Here is a 26,424-nt window from a genome sequence, read left to right as displayed (position 1 = left end):
CACTTTAAACTATTTTTTGTTCTTTAATTTGACCAGGTAAGGCCCACTGAGCTACTACATAGCTCTGTCTTTTTTTTCGAAAGCCACCTGAGCCATCGCAACTGATGCGTTGTCTTTGTACTGATTGCCTTTTGGCGTTGGTCTCTGGTCTGACACCGGTGAGACGAGGCCCCAAAGAAGGTTGTCTCTGCTGTAGGCCAATCAGTTTCAAAGACAATGCCATAGATGATCAGAGCATGTTCATTTGCATGTTCACCAGAAGCACGTGTGGTTAATGCGAACTTGATTTTGGTTTGCCTCGATTCAGCCTAGCCTCCTTATCACCTACCCTGTGCCCCGCTACACGGAACGTCGACCGCGAACCGAATGCCCCCTCTCTCTCTCTCGCCGAGCCTGCCGTGGGCACGCTCTCCCCTCCTCCCCTCTCGATCAGCGGAAACTGTCCGATGGATTTTGGAAGAGACACGAAGCCCCCCCCCCTCGACTCTTCGCCCACCCCTTCAAGCGCCTTCTCAAACGCAACATCTTTTTTTTACTTTTAACCGAGCTGATCTCTGGGTCACTGCACTCGAGCGAGTCAAAATTGTGCGCGTTACAAATTAGCATCATTATCATTCTTATTAAAGCCTTGAACGCCGCCGATCGAACAATATCGATTATTTCCTTTTTTTCACCAGCTGCAAAACACGGCAGTGATGCAATTCCTCGAATTGCATCGGTGGCAAACCGGACGCGTCTCGTGCCAGCATCGCCAGAACGAAGAAAACTTCACACGACGATAACCAAACGTCAGCGTTGAGGTTGGCCAAGTTGACGAGACGTTCCAAAGCCACCACTGGTATTTTAGGCTTCTTCGCAGGGAGCTCTCGCCTCTGAGGTTAAGTCAAAATACCAAAAAGTGCACTTCGTCGACAACAACAATAAAAAAAAAGGTTTATATTGTGGCGTTTGAACATCTTGACACCTGTTTTGTTGCCAGAAAGGGTAAAACTCTATTCTTATTTTTTCAAACAATAAAAATAATAAACTTGGCTCATCTGGAATAGCTGCTCAAGGCTGTCACGAAGGGCGCTTCACAGACGCGGTCTGCGGCAGTTTCGCAGGAGGGGGGGGGGGGGACGCTGTTGCTGTGTGTCGTCAAAATCGAAAATATTTGTTTCCAATTTGGCAAAGTTGGACCATGACGGCGGCAGAGTGTGGCCGACTCTTGCGAATGTCGTCACGGCATCTTTGACGTCCAATAACCACAATAATAACCATATTTTATGGTTATAATGTTGTGGTTATTGGACCCTCAGCATTGACCAGGGCGGCCTGTCGGGTTTGAACCGGGAACCTCTGCAACAAGCGGCGAACACCGTGTAATCGTCTCCTCCACACCCCCTCAACAAAAAAACAATAGGTAAAGGTGCAGCCCTGCAATTGCTTCCTAATTCCGGGGCTGATAGCAGCGAGGGAGTATATAAATCGGTCCTGCCCACACCACCAACCCGCATTGACCAGCGTGCATGTGTGTATGTATGTAGAACTTCTTTGGCACCGTACGTAGCCGACCGTACTAATCCGAGGTGAAGTATGGTCGAACAACTCCCATGACCGTGACGAAAGGAGCTTCATAGCTCATTGGGTTACGTCACGAACACATTCATGCCGAGGGAGCTGGTAGGAACGTTGGGTTACTCGGTCAATGGCCAGGGTCAACGGCGGCGTGGTGTATTCCGCAAAATATGCCCGACTGTGAGGGCGGGCACAAGCCGGCGTGAGTAGGTTAAACGTTGAGTTTTATAAGGGCACCACGGCGTGACCAGCCCCTCCCCACCCAGCCCCACCCCTCCCACCTCCCCACCCAGCCCCACCCTCCGCACCCAGCCCCTCCCCATTCTCCCCACCCAGCCCCTCCCTGCACGACGAACGGATCGACATAATAATCCCCTTTGGGCTTGGTGTAACCAGGAGGTTCCTACCAGTATAAACATTCTGGTTACGAAATACAGCTTCAAGAAACGTTACTTGACTTCACTCATTGCATTTCGAACAAAAAATGTTGTTCCAATCATCCGAAGCGTACGCTGGACTTCGAACGTGTGGGAGAGGCCTTCATCCAGTAGTGGATCGACAAAGGGCTGTACTGTACACACGAGGAGTATTTAAAATAATGGCATATCCTTGCCCAGTCTTCAACAAAGGGGCACCTCTGAATTGAAACTTTTTTTTTTACGAGAGCATAGGCATAATTTGATTTCAGGCGAAATCAATGCCTCTGACATTTCCCATCAGATGTGATGAATGAGACTTGGACACAATTTTGCGATCACCGTAATTCGTCAGTGGCATAGTTTTTTTTTGTTACCACAGTCGAAGAAGCACGCGACGGCTTTTCATTCGTGCGAGCGTCAAAGTTCAATTTCGGCCTTGAGAACTGAGAAGGCAGAAATTAATTGAGAGCAGGGTGAGCCACATTGTCGTCTACTTTTTAAGCAAATCAGTCACACACATTGTACACGCGGACGTTCACGGCATGCAGCGATGCCGACATATTTAGCATCTATCACCAATTCCATCCTAATTATGCTATTTAGAGTCAATGTTATTTTTTTAGTCTTCCGTCATCCCTCGATCGATCCGAGGGGTGTGGCCGCACCACGGGCGATCCTTCGCCACTGACTTCCGTCTTCTGCTGTCTTCGTTTTTTTCCGGCGTGAGCCTCGTGTTATCCATCCGCTGTCAACCTTTAGTCTTCCCTCGCGCACGTGACCCGGGTATTGTGCATGCTGCCAAAAAAGCACTCACACGTGCTCCGGTGTCAATGCCGGATTATCGTCGTAGCACATGGAGCTACAAATGCTCAGAGCCCTGCACTTTCAAGGGCCCCGCGCTAAATGCGTTAAAGCTATCAATTCCAGTCCAGTAATTTTGCCCTAGCTCTATTATGATAGTGTTATACTGCCTTCAACTTTTATGAGCGACTGGGTGTTTTAGGTTAGCGATGTGTCGTATTATCTGGGCTGTATAGCAAATGAAAAAATATTATAGCTTTACTATGCAAGTTAAAAAATGTATGCGTTTGAATATTAATGTTTGTTATTTAGGGTCCCTTAATATAACAAATGCTACAGGCCCCGCACTAGCTTAATCCGGCACGTGCTCCGGTCAATACATTTCGTCGCGACTCACAACTTGGTTATGGGCGTGGGTTCAGATCGCTCGAGTGGAATGTGTGTCGTACACCCTCCTCCACCCGACACAGCCCGGTGAATGAAGCCGTCACGTGACGAACGCACGCGCCAGCGTGTGACCGCTCCCGTCAGCACCCGGTGCGTTGTGGACAGCGATCCGCCAAGATTCGTTAAAAAAAAAACCCCGTTGCGGATTACGGTGGGTGGGAACGTTGTGGAAAAGGCCCGAGGCACATTTCACTTGGGCAATCCGACTCCCGGCGCCGATCAATTCCGAATCGCATTGGTTTGCGAAATCCGACGCCGTTAAATCTATTGAATCGTCGTTAACTTCGCCCGCCTTCAGTAAGTGCCCTGGGTGAGCATGCTCCGTCTTGTTTCCAGCCACAAATATCGTCACTTGTTTCTGCGGTCTGCTTGTCCGTGGCCTTCCTTTTGCTCAATTGTCCTGAGCCACGCCGTGCATAATTCTCTCAGACTAAGCTCTTTAATTATTTCCCGCAGTACATTTCTATTGGTCGTTAGGTAGCATTCCCACCAGCCTTTCATGGTACAGCACACGTAGATTCCATTAGTCAATCCACTGCTAGATGCCGGCAAATATACGTCGTGCGGGTCCTGGGGGGTTGTTTGGCCATACTTCACCACGCTGGTCAGTGCGGGTCTGGTGAAGTCGGGGAGCATACACAAGTTGGGGGGGCACCGAAGTGCAGTACAACAATAGATTCGCTGCGCTGCACTGTCTTTGCTTGACTCAACAATCCCCTGACACTGGTTTTATGACACAGAGAGGTGTGAAATAAGGCCACGGAGTTGATAATCAGTAGAATACAACTCGAAACATCATTGTTGGGAGTTTGTAGTATTGTATGTGGATTGAGATTTCAAAGGCCCTGCCGTCTCGAATGTTGTACTGGGCAGCTGGACGAAGAAGAAGAAATGCGAGTCCGACACAATCCGACAACTTGGGAGTTTATTGCAACGCTCAAAAAAGTGGGAATATTGACAAATGATACTTTAGTGTTTTTATATTAAAAATATACACGTATGTTAGCACGAGTATCGTTTCATATCCATTGCAGCTACGACGAAGGCATAACAGGTGACTCTTCACGCTTTGTCGGGTTTTTTTCTCTCTCCAAAATATGACTTTGTTGACATTACACTTTGCCCTAACTTTAGCCAAATATTGCGAAACTAACGAAGGTTCACCACATCGACTGAAGGCCAGAACGTATCACACACATTGCACTGATCCTCAGCAACGTTTGCCCATCGCTTTCGTGCGTTGTCACCTTCATCGGCATCGTCGTCATCATCATCATCATCCGCCGGGAGCAATTCAACACTGCCCACTAGAACTTAAAATCAGCTGTCCACACGTTTAACTAGATTCTACAGCACCCAATTCAAGTACCAACCAAACGTTCAATGTTCTCTTAAGATCGCGATATTCATTATTTGTCCGGAGAGAGTTCGACTTTATCAGCTTCAGAAGTTGCACACTTAATAACGTGTTCTCATACGACTACAGTGTGTCCATCATTCATACAAATACCTGTGGCCAGTTGCATAGATATTCACATCAGATGTTTTTTTTACACCGATCTCCCCCTTTTCCACTGGCACATCCGAGCCAAGCCAGCGTGGGGCCCCCTCAAGGGCGCCGCGGTGGCGAGATGTTAATTACCTCGCCTGGTATACAGGCATCGATCCCGACCCTGATGCCTGCCTTATATTTGGAGTTTGCAATGTTCTCTCTCCCCCATGATCGCGTGGATTTTTCTCCGGGTCCTCCGGTTTTTTCATTCCACATTTTAGAATCAACATGACGCGAGTATTTGGTTGCATTAAATTTGCACGGAAGCCACTTTGCTAAGCCATCATTTGTGGCCAGGTCGCTTCTGAAAGAGAGCTACTATTTAGCCCAGTAGGCCTTACCCGTTAAAATAGTTTATTTTGAGTAGTTAAGTATGCGTGGTTTTCCAATGGCTGTCTCAGCACAGGCCCAAGTTGTGCAGTGGAAAAAGAGAATCGAGTGACTTGTGGTGGATTTAAGGGCCACTCTGCAAGGGACTTGAAGGGCACCTACAATCCCTTTTACAGGGCAAGGAAAGAAATTCCTCCAACATTTGCGGATACAAGCCTGGGTTGTTGTGTTATCCCTGGCCATCCAAAACGAGAGATATTTTTACCCAAAAATTGCAGACTCCGAGTGAAATCCTGAGGTGTGCGCGTTTCCTTCTCCGACTCATGAAGCCACTCCGATCCTTGATCGATATCGATAAAGAAAGCATCCCAAGTGTAAATTGGGAGGGGGGGGGGTGGGAAATGTCAACTTTTAAGACACTGTTACAAACCTTGCCTCGCTGTTAAAACGTCATCCGGCCGCTTCACAGGAAAGCTTCCTTGCTGGCTCAAAAATCTACTCAAACCCAGCACAAGCATCCACTAGAATCGCCGCTTTCAGAGGCCTCCAATCGGAAACTTCACAGGCGTCAAACAGCGATGATGCCACAATGCACAATGCAATATGGGGGCTCACGCAAAGCAAAATCTGAATGAATGGACTTAAACAATCTCACCGGAGGAGCAAGTGTGAGGCTAAGCATATAGCAGGGATAGAAGCGGTAAAATGTCAACCGTTTTATACTTCACGAAATGTATTCCTTCTGCCGTGCAGGCGTGGTCGGATACAATGATATTTAAGCAGAGGCTTAAAAAGCTCTCCGACGTGTTTGTACGCGGCGTTTATCGATTCCTGAAGAAGCTCCCGGAAACGTTGAGCGAAACGTCGGACACCGCGCCGAACAACACGCGGTGGTAGACGACCCGGCATCGCGTCGGAGAGCCGTCCGCCACGACCGTGACGACCTGTGCAGCAAGAGACTCAAAAGCTGCTTTTTAGTTTTTCCCCTCCCTGTAATAAAAAGCTCTTGGAAATCGGCTTCAATAATTCAGCTCCATCCCGCATGGCCACGCTGCTCACCGAACACGTGGGCGTCCTAAGAGCGGACCAATCGCCTGCTCCACAGCACCGATCACCCCGAGTCGCAGCTAAACCAATCAACAATTGTTGCTGCATCGCCACAACGTACATTGAAGAGGCCACACACACCTCCTTCAAGCACATAAAGCCGTACGTATAACATTTGCCCTTTGTAACAAGAGTTTTCCTATAAAGGTATGCACAGCGGCGAGATGTTAACTACCTCGCCTGGTATACAGGAGGTTGTGGGTTCGACCCCCGACGCCTGTTGTATATTTGGAGTTTGCGTGTCTCTCTCCCCGTGGTCGAGTGGATTTTTCTCCGGATCATCCGGTTTTTCCCTCCACATTTAGAATCAACGCCACACGTTTAGAAAGTATCTGGCTGCTATAAATTTCCACGTGATAAGCCACTTTTGCTGAGCTATCATTTGTGGCCAGGTCGCTTCTTTTTTTTTACCTGGTAAAATAAAAATAATTTATCGTTTTATTTTCTCTGAAAGTTAGTAAATCGGCAGGTCGCGCGAGGTGGAAGTGAATTGCGCCTGCTCCCACCTCGTCAGAAAATTAGGCCAAATACCCTCGAGGGGACGGGCTCTCTCTCTCCCTTTCTCTGGAGCTCCCAAGAGTTAAGGGGCCCTACCACTAGCAGCGGCGTGAGCCAACAATCGCAGGCCTCCACCGATACCTTTGCCTTTATAGCCATAACCGAGTTACGTGCGGGCGGGCGTGTCTCCCATCCTATAGGGGAGTGGTTGTGTAGCGGTTAGCGCGCTGCACTACGAACCCGTCCACCCGAGTTCGATTCCCGCTCACGCCTAAAACCGCTGGCGATTATCCGGACCGGTCCTGGGCCTCCCCTAGGTCGACTCAGCCTCAAACGAGTACCTGGTGCGGTGTCTAAAAACATCGCTACTGGGGAGACAAAGGCGGCCCCCGGGCGTGGTTGCTGGCCACCGACCCCCTGTGCGTACTGTACCGGCCTTCACAGCTGCTACTCGCTAACACCACTTGCCCCAAGTGTGTTAAGGCTGTACGGGGGATCTTTGTCTTTGTGCGTCTCCCTTCCCCGTCTAGCAGTAATGCTGTACACTGTGGCAACATGAGATCTGTCCTCATCCTTCTATACTGCGTCTGTGTAGCACCGCTGCTACACATTGCTCACCAAATTCACACACGCCCTTGGGGATTTTTCATTTTAATTGGTAAAAAAACCCAGTGAATTTCTTATTCAGTAAGAACATGATTAAATATGCACATTAATATTTACCTCAAAAACAAATTTGTCTTGAGTGTATAAACCTATATATGCAATTATTCTTACTCGATCTGTTTATAGTAGATTAACTTTGCATGTTCATAAAATTATGTTCACGAAACTATCTTCTATAATTGCTTATCCATGAACCAGGTATGTATGTTTGTTCAAGAGCGTGGATTTTCATAAAACCTACAAGTAATACATTGGCACAGGGGTGAAAGGTGATGCTATGAACCCAGCAACCTGAGTTTAGATCCAGATCACGGCTAATACCATCAGCAGGTACAAGTGTAATAGTTCCCTGCAGATATGTTCCTTCCACTAAGTTCATTAAAAGAGATCATGCTTATTAAGACAAATGTGAAGTATTATCCACATTGAATAAGTTACGATTGTCACCACAAAAACCATTACCTGGGGACAGATGACCCCCAGAAAGGTCAGATTCTCTAAGTCTAAGACAACATTTAATTCGTGTCATCAATGACGCACTGTATGCATATTGACGTGACGTGAAGCGGGAGTGGACGGCATGGGTGTGCGCCATGGTGAGCACAGCGCGCTATGAAGCCGGAGACACGGAGTCACTTCTCGGCACTTCCCGGCTACGGGCACCTTCGGTGCCGAGTGACATCTGAGACCAGCCCTGGATCTCATCCCCTTCAACCCACACATCCGCCATTGCGTGGGGAGGGCTTCATCCAGCAGTGGATTGATAAAGGGCCGTACATGATGACATTATACGTGCGTGCGTGCGACACCGCACAAACGCGCATACGTCAAAAAGGTTTCGAGTCTGAAATAGAGCATCGGCACGCAAAGTACAAACTAAATGCCATTCACGTTTAAAAATTAATGACCTCTTGATCTCAATTGCACGTGTGTTCACTATACAGAAGTGGGGGGGGGTGGGGCATCACACTAAAGGTGAGAATCAGGTGGCAGGGTGCTAATGTCGACCCAAGGAAGAACCCACGGGGAGATTTAAAAAACGGGTTCAAGGGTAGCGAGAAACAACCGTCTCATCTCCGTCATCGAAGTAGGCAAAAGCAAATAACACGATGACCCTACGTATTAAATTCGCCTGTCCCATTAATTCACCGCAGTGTTGGTGCCGCGATGGCCACGCGAGACGTTGGGCTGCAATAGAACAAAATCGGACGGAAATCGCCGATCAAAGAGACGTGCGCGTGTAGGGAAGACGTTTGGCGTGGCAGTTGGAAATCGATCCAATCCCATCGGTTGGTACAGCGTCACGTGACACACCCCCCGCCGCCCTCTTGTTTGATTGGCTAATATCCGTACGATGGGCGAATTTTCTCGGAGTGCGTTTTTTTGTTATCCAGCGCCAAACTCACGCGGGTTAGAGAGCCAATTGATGGGATTTCAGAAGTGGCTCTGCCAAGTCCCTTACCAACGTCGTCGTCATCGCTACTCCGATTGCCGCGAAGGTTTCCAACGTAAAAGCGTTTGTACCGCGAACTGAAGCGGCTCGTGCAAAAATATTAAACCTAAGCCTCACGCATTATCTTGACATGACCCTTGTAGTTTAACTTTATTAAAATAATACGAGCCTTTGTAGTGTAGTATTATTATTATTAAAATAGGTTAGCAATATATATGGAAATTATGTGTTTGTGTGTATATATACTGTAAAGTTATGTATTCTGTATAATCCTGCAAGTGAAAATTCCTTGATCTTTATAATCCTAGTATAGAAATGTTACTTTACATGGTAGCCACTAAGAAATTAGCCTTGAAGCAAAACTAAAAACCATTTAGATAAGAACAAAGATTTGCGTGCGTTCCAAATTCATAGTATGGTCTTTGGTTACATACTTTTTAAAAAACACCTCAAAGTAAACAACAACAAAGTAAACACAAATACAATTTGTGGAAAAAGTAACCGACTCGTAAAATGAGAAAAACTGTAACAGAGTAAACACGGGGCAAGGATAATAATTTGCATGTCCAGTATGATTGCATTCCTCGGCAAGCCTCAACTCAACCATTCCAATTCCCCAAACGCAGTCTGGCCAAGGAGAACTCCCCAGTGGCAGCTGTCCCTGGGTGGTGTAAAGCTGTACACGCAGCAACGGGCTGCAGCAAGTGCGCATTCGGTCTGCCAGTCGGGGGATGATGTGGTGGTATCGCCCCTTTGCGTGAATATTCGGGATGAATTTCTGATTCAAACGTTTCGGATGTTTAAGGACAATTTCGGATCTTTATACGGACCCGTTTATATCACGTCATCATTTCACGTTTCTTCGTGCGAACAAAAGCGAGGAAACCTGATGTCATGTTACACCACTTTTGGTGGGAAAAGCATGGGAGTGATGTAATATAAGCGAGGTCATTTCCTGTGATGTCATACTTCCTGATCGACCAGAAACAAGAGTTTTTAGGATCATCCAAAAAGCCATATCTCGGCCTGGCATCACATCACATCCCAAGTCTACATAGTATCGATATTGGCAAGGGTGTGACATACGAACTTCGTTACATTTTACGGCAAAAACTACAGCATTGCCTGGGCGGGGCGGGGTTTGTGTTGAACTTTGGCCCATTGTTAGTCTGCGAGCACTTTCAGCACTGACGTTGGGGGACTCCCATCTCTCAGCTGTTACCACGATGCTGATCATCCGAGGCAGAGGACCTTCAAAAACCACACCGGTGGGTGAGGGCAGAACTGGCTGCAGCAATGTCCCTCGTGTTGTCAATAGCTCCAGTTCCAGCTGCTAGGGAGGGTCACCGGGGCTGGGTGGGGGTTTCCTTCTGAGCTTCATTTTCCTCTGGAATTTGGCGCTGAACTCCGAACTGCAAGAGAGTAAACACACAAGGGCAGAGGGGGAGTGAGAGGTTTGTGAATTACTTGTCCAAGCTGTGGAGTCCTGCCAGATCGCATCAACAAACATCGGCTGCACTCTCCCTCTTCTCAGGTTTGCAGCTTGATCAGAAGGGTGTCTTTGTCGTAGTGCTGTTCTGTTGGGGAGCGGTGGTGCAGCAGTTAGCACGCTGCGCGACCCAAGTCCGATTGCCACACTTTGCCAACACAGCAGCACGGGTGGCTACGTACGGTGCGAAACAAGTCCAACATACAGCGGCGAATATCGGAACTGGTGTGGCGTGTAAACATCGGCACTGGGGAGACAAAGGCGGCTGGGCGTGGTGACGGCCACACCACCCCGATGTGTGCTGTGCCAGTTGTCATAGGTGCTCGCCCACAGCACTTGCCCCAACAGCTTATGTAGGATATACTGGGGCGAGGTCTTTGTCTTTGTGGTGGACTTATAAGGTATTTATGGGTATAATTCCCATGATGCACTAAAGCAAAAAATATATCTTTCACATTGGCATATTACGATGTAAATTATATTTTATTCTCCGAAATAGATTTCAATAAAATTTTACAACGTGACAAAATGAGAACACGCTGGTGTTCATAATTTATTTAAACAGATCCAGGTTGAGGAATGTGAAGATAAAGAACCCAAACGGGAAAACCCTAGAGACGTAATTAAACAGGGAACACACTATTCATTCATAACGTTTAGTGGAAATTTATACCGACATAGAGCTTTACATTTGTCAATATTATGCCATGAGATCACACTTATACCGACTCTTACGTATAACATCATGGGTTCTGTGATGTCTATTTTACAGTCAGCTTTTGGCAATACCAAGCCCTGGAAAGTCGAACAAGAGACCAAAAATGAACGCTTGGCTCAGGGAAAAATCGGTCGGACAGCTCAGCTTGGTGGCTAGTAGAGCGAGCCCACTGCATGGCAGCGCCAACTCTGCATTAATCACGATCCTTCCCCCGTACCTCCGATTAACATGGTTGACTACGTACGTGGTGTGTTCAACGCACAGTAATAACCATGGCATACATCTCTCTGTTTTTTCCAACGACGCTGCCGCGGTGTTGCGCTTTGCACGCTGGGGACTTGCGAACTGGAGGGCTGCCGGCTCGGTTCAATCTCCCGGCGCGGCAGCTGAAACAGCGCCGTGGAATCAGCCCCCGATGGAGGCTTTCTCTCTTCCTTCCGACATTAAGAAGCCACCAGAGCCATGCACTTATAATTTGTCTACATTACAAAGTCATTTTCTTTAGAACTGCTTTTTGTGTTTAGTTTGTTGTCCTTCCCCCACACCTCCCGATCCGCGCAGTTGGCTACGTTCAGCGTTGTGAAAGAAGTTCAATGTACGGACGTACAGCAGGTTGCGAGCGGTGCGCTCAAGTGAGAACAACTCCTACCCTCTTTGCCCGACATCTGGCCAGTTTGGAAGAGTAGGCCAAAACACCCTTGAGTGGAGGTCCTTCCGCAAGCCAGTGACGTCAAAAATCAATTGCAGGGCTTTACCTTAACACTTTTAGTTGTCTAATTAAATGTTTCAATGCTTATTTATGGTTTCATTTCAGGTTTTACCATTTAATACTCATTATAAAATTGCACCGGAGCATTTTTTTCAAGCGGAATTTTCTCTGGAGCTAGAGTTACACTTTTTGGAATTTGCTTTCCGTTTCTCGCCGTACCGATCCAACGCAGGCGGGACACTACGATTACCATCATCGGTAACGACCTTGCCGTCGCGTGGCCTCCTCTCACATCGCCGCTGCGGTCAGCAAACACAACTCTCACCCAAGCACTGACCTGCACTGGAGGCGGGCGGTGGTGGCGGACGGTGCTGTGGACGGAGCTCCTGCAACGACGGGCGTCCGTGGAACCCGTGCGCAGAGGGAGGAGGAGGATGAGAAGGAGGAGGCCCGCGGATTCCTTGCCACGGTGGTGGAGCAAACGGCCCCTGGGACGGAGGTGGCATGCGGGGCGCTTGGGACAGGGGCGGGCTCTGCGGTGCTTGAGAATGCTGAAGTTGTGGTTCGGCATGAAGGTGAGGAGGTTGCCCAGGAGGTCCCTGTGGAGGACGGTGCCCAGGATGCACTTGGGACGGAGGTTGGCCCCGAGCTCCTTGGGGTGGAGGATGTCCCGGAGGACCCTGAGAGAGATGTTGCCCAGGAGGAGGTCCCAGCATTGGGGGCTGCCCAGGAGGTCCCTGAGGAGGAGGAGGAGGAGGACGTTGCCCAGCAGGACCCTGGGGTGGATGTTGACCGGGGGCTCCGTGCCACAGCGGCGGTGGATTGCGGCGTCCTTGGGACGGCTGCGAGTCGTACGGCACGAGGGGTTGCGGCGGAGCCAACTGCCCTTGAGCCGGAGCCCCAGGGGCCCCTTGCGGTGGTGGAGGGTAAAACTGCCTCTGCATCGGAGGGGGACCGCCGCTCAACGCAGGAGACGGCGGCGGTCCGTACGGCGCCGCCGGCGCCGGCGGCGGTAGACCAGGCCCGGGCAGCCCTCTCAACATTCCGTTCTGCGACGCCGAAGCGGCCGCCGTGGTCGGGCCCGCCGGCTGAGGCCGCTGCGGAAAACCGAACGCCGCCCGGGCCGACGGCGGCGGGGTGCCCTGGGCGGAGAGCGGCGACGTCTGCGGACCGCCGCGCGGCCCCGCCTGGGCCGGCGGGATGTGCTGCCCCCGAGGGGGAGAGTGCCGGGGGTACGCCGGCTCGTGGGGCCCCGGCGGCGGGGGGACGTGGCCGTGCGAAGCTCGCAGCTCCGGCGGTCTCCCGGCCGGAATGGGATTCTGCGTCGAAGAAGCGTCCGTGAGTGAACGTACTTTCGGTAACGGGCCACGATAATCGTGATCATAATAATCATCATACTAAACGAGTACATTTGGTGTTTGTGACGTTCTCGCAGCGCGGAGTAAAAAAATCGGGAGCATTTTCCCTGCTCAAAACGAGCGTGGCACGGTGCTCATCGGAGTTGATAATGACATATTCCCAGAGCAACAGTGGGCATTTCTAACGGAACACCGCTGTTGATTTCCCCACGAAGAGGTACATGCTTTATCGACCCAGATGGACGATGGGCTGAATTGGTGTTGAATGGACCAGCTTCCAGCATTACGCGTTGCGATTAGGTGTGGCAGCCGCAAAAACATTTAATAAGGTCAGTGCCACAGATGATTTTTCCTTGTGCCAAGTTAAATCAAAGTAAACAAAAGCACAGTGGGTTTTTTTCTTTCAAATATGCCTTCCAACAAGGGTGCTTGGAATGGGTCTTTGTGTGAGGAGGCCATTATGTATTTTCTGGCAGCATATATGGGAGCTGTTACTGCGCATATAAAAATGCACAGATTAACGCAATAAAATCTTTATTGTTACGCTCACATCCATATGAGAATTGATAAATTACTAATTATATTAATTCTGCACTCATGATGCAAACCAAAATGTATAAATGAGATGGGGGGGGGGGGGGAGAGATGGATGGGCAAAAAATAAAATAAAAATTAAACGGTAAAAACGTAGACGAATAATTGATCCTCGGCTCGTGTCACGACCGTGAACCGTGACGGTGAAAGCCGCCCAATTACACACCCAAGCGATCGCTCGCAAGGAAGGCCTTGGCAAGTACGCAGCAAAAGGCTCAACTGAACGTGGCACTTGCTAACGGGCTGTTGCGGTAACGGCGGTTCGTAATTTCCCAAATAAAAACACAAGGGCACTGAAAAGTGGCCGTCGCGCGGACGAGCCTAACGAGGCCTAGGGTTAGCGATTCGTAGGAAGTCGCTCACGTGAAGGCCGTCGGTGCTGTCCAGCGGAGACGAAGGCCCGTTATCTGCTCCAGGTTGGAGGGGGGAATTATGGGATGAAAAACGGAACAAGAACAGCGAATTAAGTTCCCTTCACCCCCCCAGCCGAATGAAACAAATGTTCGCAGTTGCAACTGAATCGGTGTTAGCGGCATGCAATAAAATAAATGCAAACGAGACGGAACAAGCGGGGAAGAGTGCACAACAGTAGCAGCGTGAGAGAAATGCCCTCGTGAGAAATTAGCCGAGAAGAGAGGGCAAAAGGAACGCGTGGGATTGGAGAACGGACGCAGGTGAAAGACACACGGCTGTCATTGTGGGGAAGGGTAAGCGCAGCATGGGCGGGAGAACACGTCACGGGGTGGGAGGGTGTCCCGTGGGCGAGGGTAGCGACAGAGCGTCCAAGAGGACGACGGCCACGGAGACGGAGCGATGAAACCGGCTCGCATGCACAGCAGCTGCCGGATGGATCGTTGTATCGCAGGACCGTAAGAGGGATGGTGATGGCTTGGGGAGGCCCTTGGACCAGCAGTGGATTGATGATGACTGCTAATGATGACAATGATGAAGAAAACCCAGAATGGCAGCCAGACAACAAGGGGGTTGATCAAAGGAGAGACGGAGCGACATAACCAGGCGACACAAGCCAGCAGAGCCGCATCGTCAGTGGGCCAGAGAGAACGACTGTCAGTGAATCTACAAGAAGTCTTCATGCAGAAGTTGATAGAAAATGGTCGATGGTGACAATCTTGCTGGTTGGTGGCAACGCTAAATTATTTAATGTTTGTGATGAGAGGCAGTTCTATCATTAATTCCTTCATTCATTTGACATGTAACTGATAACCACCCTTTCCTGCAAAGTACACATCTGGCATGAATAAAATATTCGCCCCTGTCCACCGAGAACAAAGAGTAAATGCTGAAAAATCAATAAGATCCTAAGTATTGTATGAGCGTGATTCAATAACCAAATAATTCAATAAGCCGCTATATCTACGAAACTGTGGCTAACAGTGAATGGGACAATCCTTGTGTCTGTGTGCATTTTTTTTCAAACCAGTTTTTTGTTTGTTACATGACCGACATATTGCGCAATCAAAAGTGGGAGCACCCTTGCATAAGTGCAGGAAAACATTCATATTTTTGTTCGTGGCTTCACATATTTATAAGATGAAAAAAACACCACACATGTCAGCTCTATCTTCCAAAGGTACTTCTTGTTCGCGCGATTGGTCATAAACACGACGAGTCACGCTGCTCCTTGCCACCCAAATCACGGCGTATTTAGACGAGGAGAAAAATCAGCGGATGGCGGCTGCCAAAAGATTGTAACGTTGAAACGGGGTGGGGCGGGGGGGGGGGGGGAAATCTTGAAAAAATTATGGAAAAAAATGACCACCTCCTGGTGTAAAGGCAATGACAGCAAAGGCAACAGAGGAGCGGAGTAAAAATTCCACGGAAGGCCACAGAGCAAGAGGGCTTGGGCTCGGAGGGAGGCGCTGGTGTACCGGCCGCTCGTGGGGTGCGGCGGGGCTGCCCCGGGGCCCGCGTGGGCCCTCGCCGCGGCTCGTCCGTCAGCATGGGAGGCGACGGCGGGCCGCTCACCGGCGACGATGCAAACGACGAGCCGTCGCGCAACGACGCTCCTGCCGAGGGTGGGGGGGCGGTGAGGGGTGGTGGGGGGGGGGGGCGTGAGGGCCGAAACGTGGCTCGACGGGCTTACCAGAGCCTCCGCCACTCCAGCCAACGGACAAACGGCACCAGGGGCCACATTCGCTCGCTCGCACGCTCGTGCACGTCCAGGGACGAGCGCTGCCGTGGAGCGACGGTCAGCGCACGCTGGACTCGCAATGCGGAGGTCGCCGGTTCGGCTCGGCTCGATCTCCCCGGCAGAGCGGCAGATGAAATGAAGGTAAAGGTGCAGCCTTGCAATGTCTAACTCGTGCCACTTTGGCGGGAAGGGCGTCCACTGGGAGTAGCTCTGGAGAGCCCCTTCTAATTTCGTCGGCTCTTCCGCACAGGCCATGGTGTCGTCTTGCAAGAGGGCTCTACTGAACGTCATCTGACCGCACACACCCTGCCTGTCGACTGTCCCCACGTCACCCCAATTTATGCTGCTGGGTTGGACACGGATGGGCGTTGTGGTGGTGTCACCGCCACATTCCGTGTCATTAACAGTGCTCGGTCGCAGCGCTGCCAGGACTGGGGATGAGTCCCCCGATTTTTGGATTAAACCCAAAGCGATGAGTAAGCGAGCATCTCTGTGTGAGGGTACCACCAGACATCACAGTGATGAGTAAGCGAGTTAGTATCTCTGTGTGTCGGTACCACCAGACATCGCAGCGATGAGTAAGCAAGTGAGCACCTCTGTGTGTCGGTACCACCAGAGGCTGGAGGGGCAGCCCTCTCTGAAAGTCCATCCGATAGGTCGGTGGCCTATGCAGCAGGGCAAGCTTGAGTTCAATATCCGACATCCTAGGTCATGAGACACAACACAGTCAGAGACACACACACAGTCAGAGACACACACATACACAGTCAGAGTCGATGCATCGCTGCACACCTAGCATTTTAGCAACGACAAACATCGCACCGTACCTTTACACACACACACACCGTTTCTTAAAACTCCGCAACACCGCCGTGCAGAATACCGCTAATGCCTCCGTCCCACCATCCCGTCCGTGGAGTGGCGGTGACAGGCCTTAACGTGCGCCGACCCATCTCAACGATGTCTCATTTGTCCCTTCTTGTATTGTAGCTTCTACGTCGGGACTTTATTTAACAAACAAAAACAATCTTATTTGAATAGTTGGCACCAAAAGTCAAGCAAACCAGAAACGGACAGCGCTGTAAGTCCCGTGCACCGTCACAGCTGCAGTACTGTATGGTGGTGGCCTGGAGTCGCTCATCCAGCGCAGCAACATGCCATGGGTAGTGGCACTGATGATGATGATCGTAGTTATATTCAATACTGTCGTACGAGAATTTGGTCCGTGCCATTTTGAAGAAACTCACCTCTCCTTCAGGGTGGAAACTTCCTTCTTGGATGCCACCATCTCCCTCTCAGCCGTGCGAGCTTTAAGCTGAAACACAACGAACGTTTTAGAATGACAGCACGGGGTCGCTTGGCTCCGAGGAAGCGAGTACCTCTGAGTGAGGACCTCTGAGTGAGGACCTCTGAGTGAGTACCGTGATACACGACAGCCAATGCAAGAACACAGCGGGGATGCCTCAGAAACAGGAATCATGAATGAGGGATTATATATTGACTTATAGCTTTCGTCACTGCAGGAATTCACATTCTTTGGGTCTTTCGGTAAAGTCACGTAGATAGGTTCAAATTAATCAAAATAAAATAAACAAAAAACTACGTTTCGATCGCAACACAAGCGGTCGTCATCCGCCTAACGACCGCTTGTGTAGTTTTTAAAATTGTATTTTTATTAATTTAAACCTATCTACGTGACTTTACCGAAAGACCCAAAGAATGAGGGATTATATATTTATATATGTATATGTACATATATCTGCGTCCCCGTGGATCGAAGCGAGCGAAGTGTAGAGAATGCTCAGAGTGTTTGAAGAACGCATTTAAAATGCGATTACTTTTTCAGGATTAATGAGAATTCAAGAAACTACGGGTAATTCCCCATCAACCATCTTCTGTGATATTACTCTTTAAAAAAAAAAATTCATGGTTTGCATTCTACTACTACTAGAGGCTGCCCATCGAAATGACGATGGCTTTCTCAGAAGCTTGGAGAATTCGTGGTTTTGTTATTCTCTTAAATATGTTTTCTAAACGTGCCGTCTTTGTGATGCGCACGCGGGCACGGCCGTGACACGGATCCAGGGGTCAGAGGGCAAACGCCCTCTAAGTTTCGTTACACGCTACACAGTGCGCCGCCGTAGGTTGTTTTTCGCGTGTATAAAACACGAGGCTCAAATTTGACGAGCAGCACGCGCGCACACACGGACAACCGCAGTGCGTCTCCTCGTGACGCCAATGAAAATTAAAAACCCGTCTTGCATTTGGCCAAAACAACTTGGTTTGCGACGAAGCTCCAACCCCCTTCTGCCCCCCCCCCCCCCCGTGCTCACGCGATCACGCGCTCCGAAGCGTCGGAGCTTGTGCTGCACGAGCAAGCGGAACGACCCAGCGTCGGACCTCGCGGGAATGGAGACAGCTCCGGCTCTCTCTGGTGCCGAGATGTTAACTCCCTAGCCTGGTATGCTGGGAGGACGTGGGTTCGATCCCGACCCTGACGCCGGGAGTTTGCTCATCTCTCTCTCTCTCCCTGTGGTCGTGTGGATTTTTCTCCGGGTACTCCGGTTTTCCCCCTCCACATTTAGAATCAAGGCACGTCTGGAGTATGCGGCTGCTATAAATTTCCACATGACGAGAAGCCATTTAGTTGAGCTATCATTTGCGGTTAGGTCGCTTCTGAAAAAGGGCTATATAGCTCAGTGGGCCTTACCTGGTGAAATAAAAATAGTTGAAGAGTTTAAAAGTTCTGAGCGACTCTTCTCAGTAGACTTAGTAACTTGCTGACCCGCCCATAGTGGGCATCTGTGAAAAATAACTTCATAGCTCATCGGATTCCTCCTGGAGTCTAAATAAAGATTCTGATTCTAATCAAGCCCTCGTTGATTTACACCCAGGAGGGCCCTGTATTGGGAAGTTTGGTCAAATAACTGTGGGTCAGAGTGTTAGGCGCCGTGTGATAGAAATTGCAGAGAAACCTGGAGATAACCCACTCGTACAGAGATGGTTAACACACAAAGCTCCCCACAGATGGATTCGAGACACCAATCGGCGTACAGCCCCCGACGTGACCAACCCACGGTCTGACGAGATTAGGCACGTTCAGGGCGATTCGGTCACAGACTTTGCGACACGCCGCCAATGAATGATCACAATTCAACATGACGGTCTGTCTGTTTAAGAGCGTAGTCTTGAAGTGCCCTGGTGGCTTACAGCAGTCAATAAATCAATCAATGGAGTGGAAGATGGCAGCGTTCGCGCGGCCCACTCTGTTAAGCGAGAAAATCACGACGAATGCTCTCAGCGGGGTGACCGAACATCAATCATCGATCGTCCCGGTCTAAAAAAATAAAATCAATCAACCTCACAGCCAGAGCACATGGGAAAGTATGGCCCACCCACTAACCTCGCCTCAACTGGGTAAAAAGGCCACTGTGTAAAAAATAAACTCTTTTCACAGTGGGCATATTTCCCGACCATCACCAATCTCAGCCAAAGTTTCCAGCAATACAGAGAGACTATGGGACACACACACACACATTAAAAAGCTTCCCAATGAAGATTTGTAGGACACCCATTGGTTATCTGCCACGCCAATTGCCCTCAAACGTGAGAGAGAGGAGCTCACAACTCCCCTGTCCCCAAACTAACGGGGACACAAAGTAAAATAAAAACTAGTTTATTTTTATTTTACCAGCTACGGACCATTGAACTACGTAGCTCTTTTTCAGAAGCGATCCGGGGCCACAAATGAAAGCTCAACCAAGTGGCTCATCATCACACGGTGATGTATAAGCAGCCAAATACTCTAAAACGCGTGATGCCGATTCTAAACGTGGAGGGAAAAAACCGACGGACCCGGAGAAAAATCCACGTGACCACGGGGGGAGAGAGAGAGAGACACACGCACACTCCAAATATACAAACTCCAAAAAGTTTGAGGATTAGAAAATTTTGAGATTAGTTACCATACATTAGGAACTAATGAATTGCCTCTAATTACAAGTCAATTGGCGGTAATTATCACGAGCCATTTGCAAAGCTAACGTTTTACTTGCATTGCACACGAGCAACGTGCGAAAATTTATTTGCTTTTAATCTCAATTTGAACTTCAGGGACTGCAATGGCCATGCTGTAGAAGCGAAGGGGGGTTGTGGTTGGCAATGATCGTCATAATCATCATCAACAACTAATGCTGCCTTAACGAATGTGCTTTGCTCTTCTTGACGAGGGTGCCCCCCACCCCTCTTTGGTTGAACGTGCGTTGTTTGGTGTATGTTGAACGTGAGTTGTTTGGTGTATGTTGAACGTGCGTTGTTTGGTGTATGTTGAACGTGCGTTGTTTGGTGTATGTTGAACGTGCGTTGTTTGGTGTATGTACGTATGAACGTTTAACTTTCTTTCGCACCGTACACAGCCAACTGTGCTCAACGCTGAACATGCCGTGAGCCCCAATGCCGAAAAAACACACACCTGCAATTTACTCAACAGGGATTACACAGCAGCAGCAGCAAATACGTCCCCTACGTCACGAAAAACGTGGCAGCATCGTCCTGAGAGTGTTGAGAACTATGCAAGTCCTTTCCTGGCTAAACAAGTGTGGTGATAACCGTAATGACGGACTCCAATGTGGTCGTGAATAAAAGGTAATCGCTCTGTAGTAATACTCATCCCCTTTACTTGAGCAGTAAGCACAGCTCTGAGAGAGTACCACAATATGATAATAGGTTTTTACCCTTTTTTCTGGCAACAAAACAGGTGTTAAGATGTTAAAACGCCGAAATAGAAACCTTTTTTTATTGTTGTTGTCGACGAAGTGGACTTTTTTCTAAAATACCAGTGGCTTTGGAAGGTCTCATCAACTTGACCAGCTTCTGAAACCTTTTACAAGGAATAATGTATCCATTAACCACAATGTTTGTGGTCAGAATGCAAAAAAAAGGAGGTCCCATGATGTAGATGCTCACCCCGAGCTCTCATTACTCTGATAGTGCATTGTCTTTGAGCTGTACACCTTTTGGCGTCCTCTGGTCTGACACCGTTTGAGACGAGGCTCAAAAGAAAGCTGTCTCTGGTGTGGACCAATCAGTTTCAAGGACAATGCATATATTATCAGAGTATGTTTTTTTTTGCATTCTGACCACAAGCATTGTGGTTAATGCAGACATGATTCCTTGTAAAAGGTTTCAGTTTGGTGTTTTAACATCTTAACACAGCTGTTTTATTGCCAGATAATAGGGGAAAAACCTATTATCATATTTCGGTACTGGCAACGGAGGTCCCATGAAGTACACTCCATTTTAATTATAGAAAGTGGTCATGTTAATTACAATGGTGTTAAAATTCTCAGGTTTTTTCGGTAAAGTCACGTAGGTAAAAACATTAAAATTAATGAAAGTAAAATAAAACAAAACAAAATAAAATTCACGACGTTTCGGAGGCAACACAAGTCTCCGTCATCAGGTGGGACCGTCACAGCATCAAGTGATGCAGCAAATCTGGCTGTGACGGTCCCACCTGATGACGGAGACTTGTGTTGCCTCCGAAACGTCGTGAATTTTATTTTGTTTTGTTTTATTTTACTTTCATTAATTTTAATGTTTTTACCTACGTGACTTTACCGAAAAAACCTGAGAATATGAATCATTGCAGTCACGAAAGCTTCAAATCTAGAATGGTGTTAAAATACGTCTCGTGTGTAAATTTGCTTTTTTATTATCACCGATGGCACGCGCCCCACCGGTGCAGACCCGATGTGGCGCTCTTCAATAAAAAAAAGAAACCAATTAAAAAGTTTCAATGCCAGGGGATTAAGTCGCGTTGAAAGTGAGCTACTTTTAAACATTTTTCATCAACAAATTGTAACCACGACCAAGCGACTGTGGTTACAAACGTTCACAGCTGCCACTATCCAGCAGAGCCTCACATCACGTGTGGGTGCGACTCCCAAAGGATGACACCATACATCTACTCCGTGGCGTCGCGTGGTTGGCATTGGCGCTGGTTCAAGGATATGAAAAAGAGATGCCTGTCCAATGTCCCCCCCCCCACCGTCACTCTTCGTAGCACGGTGACTGGGCTCCCCTAGCCTAGTGACTGGGCCCTCCTAGCCCGTTGACTGGGTATCCTCAGCCCGCGAGCTCCGATGAGAATAAACCATCCCCCACCGGTGCGTGGGCCACGGTGCAAGCAATGAAGTAGGGGCCCTGTACAATTTCCCCCCCCCCCCGCCCCCCACTCTTCGAGGGCCGGCAACACTTGTGGCCTCCTCCGACCTTGTGTGCGCTGGTCAGATTGCACAACCCCCTGCGCATTTCGACAAGTCTGGCACCGCATCCCACTGCTGGGCCCAATGTCTCTCGACATTGGTAAAATTCGCTCCCTACGATTCGATTCGTGAAGCGATGGGATTTTGTCTCGTCTGTGCTCTCTCGTGCGCATTATAACTTTTTTGATCCGTCGTCACCGTCGTCTCTCTTGTGTTGTTGGGCGAAACGTAACGTTGGCACGCAAAGTTGAACACACCGCGGACGATCGATCTCCAACCTGCTTGGCGCCATCTCCAGACGCTCCCGCTCGCAGAACTGCCGCCGCAAGGTTTTACGCGCGCGGCTCTCGGCGCCGAACGTCTTCTGCGCCGCGATAGTTTTATTTCATTCGTTACTTTGCCAGTGATTGGCACGAGAAACTTCCACGGACCGAAACAAAATTAACTTTGGGAATCAAACAAAGGTCACGCACGGTGCCCCCAGACCACTAAGCTGCCACTCCGCATTACCAACAAAAAAAACACACGGGCACGCCAAGCGCGCAGACTTCTTACCCAATTTTCGTGAACCTTCTTCTCGTTTGTCGAAATCTGCAGCGAGAGGAAAGCAACATGAAAAGCCGTGCGAGCACGAGACAGCCCACACGGCGATCAAAGGGAATACCAGATCAAGCTCAAGCCACGTGGCAAAGCCGCCGCGCGATCCTTACCTGATCTTTGTAATTCTTCTCCGTTTTGTTAAGCTCCTCGCGCAGGTCTTCAACTTTACGCCTTAAAAAAGGAGCGACATCGGAGGTCATTTTACACGCCGTGTTGTCTTGTCGATGCGGTTCGTACTTGTCTGTATTGTATGGATTAACAGGACATACATACAACTGCTCAACCCGATCTATAAATGCTTTGATACTTGGATTGCCTTTGTACTGGTCACCTTTTGGCATTCTCTGGTCTGACACTGGTGGTGAGTAGGCCATGAAGAAAGGCCGTCTCTGATGTCGACCAATCAGTTTAAAAAAAACACAATGCATATATGACCAAAGAATGTTTTTGTTTGGATGTTCACCACAAGTAAGCGTGGTTGATGCAGACATGATGTATTGCAAGAGGTTTCTGTTTGGTGTTTGAACATCTTAACACAACTGTTTTATTGCCAGAAAGGGTAAAACCTATTCTTATACTTTGATACTGGCAAGAAAGGCCCCATGTTATTGTTTCATACTTTGATCTTGCTAAAAAAAAAGTCCCATAGATACACACACGCAAATACAAAACGTGGTCTTGGCTGAATAAAGGTAAAAACAGACAAACTAAATTAAGTCGTGGCTCATTTGTGACTGAGCTGATACGCCCGGGGACCTGCTTTAAGTGTTGGATGACTGCTGGGATTTAAGCCCCGGATCTCAGCATTGCCGGCTCGGTGCTCTGATAACGGCATTAAAAGCCTCCTCTACTGCCAGTCACCTCCATGGTGCCCGTTCATAACATTCTAAAAATAGATTACAGTTACGTGAAGGCCTTCGATGCCTTGCCACCCTTCCCATTCAATTAATGATCAGGATTTGGGGGTTATGATTCAAAAGCGTTTGATTTTTAATCTTTATACTTTGGTGCATAGTACGACCTCTTGCGGCTGCAGGGGCCCATGCGAACTAATTACGTACACTATGTAAAATAACGTAATGTACAGCTCTTGTTCTAGCCACTGCTGCATGAAGTGCTCCCCATGCGGTGTCGGTCACGGGGGTTTGTTTGTGTTTGACCATACTTCACCGTGCAGGTCAATGGAGGTGGTGAAGGAGGGGGAGCCCAGGACCGGTTGTGATATCACTCGACACAGATGTTACTCAGGTTTGCCAGGCGCAGTGTGCTCACCACTGCGCCACCGTTACGTGCCAAAGCAACCATTAATATTTAGAGGAAATAATGAAACTGCTAAAATTATGTCTTAGTCACAATTTCAGTGAACCATTTGGTTTGGTGATACATGCTGGTATCAGTGATAGGCAAATTGCATGCTTTTTCTTTTAATCGGACCAATCGATTGATTGAAACATCAAAAAATGTTGTTTTAACAGCCAACGAACGCAGCCCTACCACTGGCAGACATTTCCGTGTGGTGTTTTAGCAAGGGCGACAATCCGCAAGCACCAGGCATCGGCGTAAATCAACCACATTTCCAGAAGGCTCAATCGGGACGCGTGGCGAGCGGGCAGCCCCTACCTAGAGCTCCACCCACTTATACATAGCCACGCCCCCACAACCGCTAGCCCCCTCACACCGAGCGGCCTGACATTGGCCCCTCCTCCTGTTTGCAGGCCCTGCCTACTCTTATTATGCCAACTACGCCCGCTTCTCAGGTTGCCACCAACCACGACTAACGTGCCCACTTCACGAGTCAAGCGCCAAGTCACGACACTTTAAAACCCGAGAAACGAAAATCAAAGTTTTCACAAACGCTTCCATTCAAGACGGGTAGCCGTTTGCGACCCTGGTGCGGCCGGGTACGGGTACGGGTAGGCCGTGAGTCACTGGTGAGTAGCCGTTTGTCACTCATTTCGGGTAGGGTACGGGTAGGGAACGGGTACCCGTACCAGGCCAGATACGGGTACCCATTTGCGACCCTGGTGCGGCCGGGTACGGGTACAGGTAAGGAATCAAAACCCGTTTGCGACCTCTGGGACATGGGGGCGGGGGCAGCCTTTGCGAAATGGGAACCGGTCCCGGCCAAATCAGGAGGCTTTGGTCTCTTAAGGGTCGGAGGGGGGGGGGAGTCGCAGGTCCCGCCGAGTGTCTCCGCGTGGGCAACGCAAGCCGCTGCCGTACCGGTGGATGCTGGCGTCCTCGATGGCTTTGAGGACACGCTCGTCCACGGCCGACAGCTTGCCCTTGTTCTGCTCGCGGTGGGTCTCCTCCAGGGTGAGCTTCCTGGAGGTGGGAGGGGGGGGTGGTGGTCGGACCACAGAAGGTAAGTACAGTCCCTTCTCCTTTAACACGCGGTAGTAGTTGCGTTCTTGAAAAACACTGCGTCGTAGTAAAAATTGCGTTTTAATAAATAATACATAGGGGGTAAAAAGCACGGTCTGCAATAACACGTGAGATGCGTACGCAGGCTGAACAAACACTGAGTCGCGTGGGTAGCATCCAGAAGCAGCATCCAGCAGCATCCCGCTGCCTTGCGTGATGCAATGGCCGAGGCAGCCGTGCGACCGCTATTCCTACTCGCGTGAAGTAGTTCCGTTCACTCAATCGCGTTCTATCCAATTCGCTTCCGCGTTATGAAAAACGTGTTCCCTAATACATTAATCGCGTGATATATCCAATTCGCGTTATGAAAACCACACGGCGTTATAGGAGAACAAGCTGTACGTGCGTGGGTTGAACTTCTTTCACACCAATACGTAGCCAACCGTGCTAACTGGGAGGTGTTTAAAGTGGAATACCGAACACGAAGGGGGGGGGGGGGGGGGTTGCGTGTGGCCAGGGCGCCGTTACCTCTGAAGCTTCACCTCCTTTTCCTCGTACATCTGCTTCATCATGTGCAGCTTCTGCTTGCAGCGCGCCAGCTCCTCGCACAAGTTGCCCTTCTCCGCCGCCAGGCTCGCGTTCTTGTTCTCGTAAGCCTCCAACGTCCCTGGCATTTCAACAAAGACGACAATGAGTCGCCTGCGCAAAGGAATAACAAACCCAACGATTGACAAATCGCAACCCGTGCATAATTAATGGGAACGTGAATTTCTCACCACCGGCTAAGGTGGCGGACGAGCGCTGCGATCAATCGCTCGTTTGATACGGTCAACTTAATTTTGCTTTGGGCACGTGTTGAGAAGAGACCAAGAAGATGCAATGAGAAGGGCTGTGGAGACTCGCACGGAGACCCGTGGCTGAGATGAGTTTGTGGAGATTAGAGACTCGCAGACTCACACGGAGACCCACGGATGAGAAAAGCTGTGGCGATGCCACCAGCGCAGTGTAGGAGGAGGAGAGGAAGACCGAGGGTGGGATGAGGCGAGGATGCGTTGGAGCAAGGTATAAGGAGCGTGGATGTGATGAGAGATGAGGCGCAGCACGGAAGCTCACGGAGAAAGAATATCTGAGCAAACGACAGCAGGCTGCATTTCGTACACACAAGCAAACTCAGTCTTGAGATAATCCACAAGGAGACAGAAAACATCACGCAACACTGAGCTGTTGTGCAGCACAGCTCCCCAACAACTCTGCGGGGTGCAGCGTGTTGGTAGGGCAGACTCTACTGCCCTCTTCTGGATGAATGCAATGGACGCAGCAATAAAACCGGATTGTTGAGAGTTG

At 49.4% G+C, this 26,424-nt stretch overlaps 1 protein-coding gene across 2 annotated transcripts in view; it reads right to left on the bottom strand.

The window, feature by feature from the left end:
• Positions 1 to 4,135: 4,135 nt before the first annotated feature.
• LOC144729603 (uncharacterized) overlaps positions 4,136 to 26,424 on the bottom strand; it is a 63,595-nt gene continuing 41,306 nt past the window's right edge. The window contains exons 17-26 of one of the 2 annotated variants that reach the window (XM_078609974.1): positions 25,609 to 25,747; positions 24,940 to 25,041; positions 22,827 to 22,887; positions 22,672 to 22,707; positions 17,098 to 17,165; positions 16,445 to 16,554; positions 15,588 to 15,725; positions 14,062 to 14,105; positions 12,084 to 13,065; positions 4,136 to 10,242 (exon numbers count right to left, since the gene is read on the bottom strand). In XM_078609974.1, coding sequence (XP_078466100.1) covers positions 10,208 to 10,242; positions 12,084 to 13,065; positions 14,062 to 14,105; positions 15,588 to 15,725; positions 16,445 to 16,554; positions 17,098 to 17,165; positions 22,672 to 22,707; positions 22,827 to 22,887; positions 24,940 to 25,041; positions 25,609 to 25,747 — 1,715 coding nt within the window. In that variant the 3' untranslated portion in view covers positions 4,136 to 10,207. The remainder of the gene's footprint in view (positions 10,243 to 12,083; positions 13,066 to 14,061; positions 14,106 to 15,587; positions 15,726 to 16,444; positions 16,555 to 17,097; positions 17,166 to 22,671; positions 22,708 to 22,826; positions 22,888 to 24,939; positions 25,042 to 25,608; positions 25,748 to 26,424) is intronic. The other variant, XM_078609975.1, reaches the window with a different exon arrangement.

Source organism: Lampetra planeri, chromosome 33, assembly GCF_965212315.1.
Source record: "Lampetra planeri chromosome 33, kcLamPlan1.2.h2, whole genome shotgun sequence".
In the NCBI taxonomy this organism is placed as follows: Eukaryota; Metazoa; Chordata; class Hyperoartia; order Petromyzontiformes; family Petromyzontidae; genus Lampetra; species Lampetra planeri.
Note: the sequence above shows the minus strand (reverse complement) of the source record. Positions and strands in the feature narration are given on the sequence as shown.